The sequence below is a fragment of the Penaeus monodon genome, chromosome 7 (genome assembly GCF_015228065.2).
Source record: "Penaeus monodon isolate SGIC_2016 chromosome 7, NSTDA_Pmon_1, whole genome shotgun sequence".
Classification (NCBI taxonomy): domain Eukaryota; kingdom Metazoa; phylum Arthropoda; class Malacostraca; order Decapoda; family Penaeidae; genus Penaeus; species Penaeus monodon.
In genome coordinates this window covers 52,044,158-52,046,657 of record NC_051392.1, presented here as the reverse complement: position 1 = coordinate 52,046,657, position 2,500 = coordinate 52,044,158, and the positions used below count along the sequence as shown (strand labels likewise).

General features: G+C 36.0%; 1 protein-coding gene across 1 annotated transcript in view; it reads left to right on the top strand.

Annotated features, from left to right (window-relative positions):
• The window catches only part of LOC119575444 (guanine deaminase-like), a 50,470-nt gene that overhangs the window by 3,337 nt on the left and 44,633 nt on the right, over window positions 1–2,500 (top strand). Inside the window, exons 2-5 of the mRNA XM_037923064.1 lie at window positions 68–171; window positions 707–795; window positions 1,223–1,394; window positions 2,204–2,425. Coding sequence (XP_037778992.1) covers window positions 70–171; window positions 707–795; window positions 1,223–1,394; window positions 2,204–2,425 — 585 coding nt within the window. The 5' untranslated portion in view covers window positions 68–69. The remainder of the gene's footprint in view (window positions 1–67; window positions 172–706; window positions 796–1,222; window positions 1,395–2,203; window positions 2,426–2,500) is intronic.

Genomic DNA, 2,500 nt, shown 5'->3' with positions numbered 1-2,500 from the left:
GAAACCAAAGCAGCAAGAAGACCTTTCGATCAATACAACCGAAGATTTCCTATTCCTGATATTCCAGCCATGGCCGACTTGCAGGTGTTTACAGGAACGATCGTCCACTCAACTGACTTGGAACCTATGCAGATCCTCGAAAACATGGCCGTCGGTGTTTTGGACAACAAAGTTAGAGAAATATGTAGATAAAGGAAAATGCAATTAAGGTGAACAAAATGCGATTTAATTCAGTAAGACGTTTCGGTAAACAGTGGTGATCAGTATTTGTTTATTCATTTATTTATTCAATTTTTGTTCGCTGCTAATGAATCTGAGAAATAAAGTAGAAAAGTACAATTTTGAATTTATATAAAATTGAAAATTCTAATGTGGCACACACATATATTGTGTGTGTATATGTTTATATATATATATATATATATATATAAAGATATATATATATATATATATATATATATATATATATATATATATATATATATATATATATATATATATATATATATAGATAGATAGATAGATAGATAGATAGATAGATAGATAGATGGATAGATATAAATAGATAGACACACACACACACACACACACACACACACACACACACACACACACACATATATATATATATATATATATATATATATATATATATATATATATATATATATATATATATACGTAAAGTGAGAGAACTGTGCTTCAGATTGTGTTTGTAGAACCGGCGAGTGAACTTCCGAATCTGAAAACCAAATTTAAGATTCAAGATACGAAAAACATAACTTTGACCCAAAGGTTAGTACTTACATATTGTTTTCTGTGAATTGAAAGCTATGTTAAAATTAAATGAAAGGGATACTGTGTATACAGAGAAGAATAAGTAGATAAATAGTTTGATAAGTACATGGAAATAGACAGCTTTTTTTGCGAAATTATATATGTATGAACATAGCTAAGTAGTTGGTTAAATAAGTAGATAATAAATATATATGAAAATCCATTGTGCATTTCTCCTGTTCTTCCTTTCCCCTCTCCTTATTCTTTTCCTCCTCCTGTTTTTTTTCTCCTCTTCCTTTCCCTCCCCCTCTTTCCCTCTTCCTTCTCCTTCTCTTCTTTTCCCTCCTCCTCTTCATTTCCCTCCTCCTCCCCCTCGTCCTTTCCCCTCCTCCTGCCCCTCTTCCTTTCCCTCCACCTCCTCCTTTTCTTCCTCCTCCACTTCTAGCCAGTTCCTGATGCCGGGTTTCGTGGACACGCACATCCACGCCCCTCAGTTCCCCAACAACGGGATCCACTTGGACCTTCCTCTGCTCGACTGGCTTGAGAACTACACCTTCCCAACGGAGGCTAAGTTCGCCGACGGGGACTTTGCGCGATACGTTTATGGAGCTGCCGTGGTATGTCACAAAAAAAGTGCCAAGTATGGAGAAAGAAGATGATGTTATGTGTGTTCTGTTACGTACGTGAAAAAAGTTGATTAGGATTATGTGCCTGTGATTTTTTTTTTTTTTTTTTTGGGGGGGGGGGGGGATTTGATCAGTTTCATATATATAAGTACTGATGAAGAGAATAAACAGTAAGAATCACACACACACAAACACAAAGGATAATTAAAAATATTTAGGAACAACGAAATATAATTTGGGATTATACTTACGAATGGTCAAATGACAGTGCATTTATTTCTAGGAACTGACAAGATAAATAAAGATAGATGATAAAGTAACTTGATAACATTGGAATAAAATGCATTTTGGGAATATAAGGAAATAGCAAAAGCAGATCGAATTCCAAAGATGCGGTGCAATCAGTAACGAAACTACCTGAACGAGTTAATGGATACAACTACATAAATCAATTGGCTTTGAAGACCACAGGCTTTGTAACTACCGACGATGCAACGAAGTCACACAATAAAACAGTTTTTCATGCCATTGTTTTATAAGTTAACATAAGTCTTGTGTGTTTAATTTCAGTATTCCTGTAGTGTAGTACAAGAAAACACGTTAAAATTTCTCATTCTCCTAACGTTCTCTCTACAAAATTTGGAAACTTGAAGAAAATCATATTAAATATTAATTATAACATTATCCTAATATCATCCAATGACTGATCCTAAAGTTCTGTATTAATACTCGTGCTATCCAAATACTAACCCAGGACCGTGTCATGCATTAATTCTCGTCCTATCCAAACTCTACTCCAGGACCGTCTGCTTCGATGCGGCACCACAACAGCCTCCTACTTCGGCTCGTTACACCTGGAGGGAACCAAGATCCTCGGCGACACCGTCCTTGCCCGGGGCCAGCGCGCTCTAGTGGGAAAAGTCAACATGCTCATGAATTGTCCGAGCTATTATCAGGAAGCTTCCGTCGAGGACTCACTCAGGGAGACTGAAGAACTTATAGTGTACATCAAAAATTTAAAAGTAAGATCTTATGTGAAACAAGTATGATATTGCTTGCATTGCGAAATCTTGTGTTGCTTTCTTATGCGTCAGACT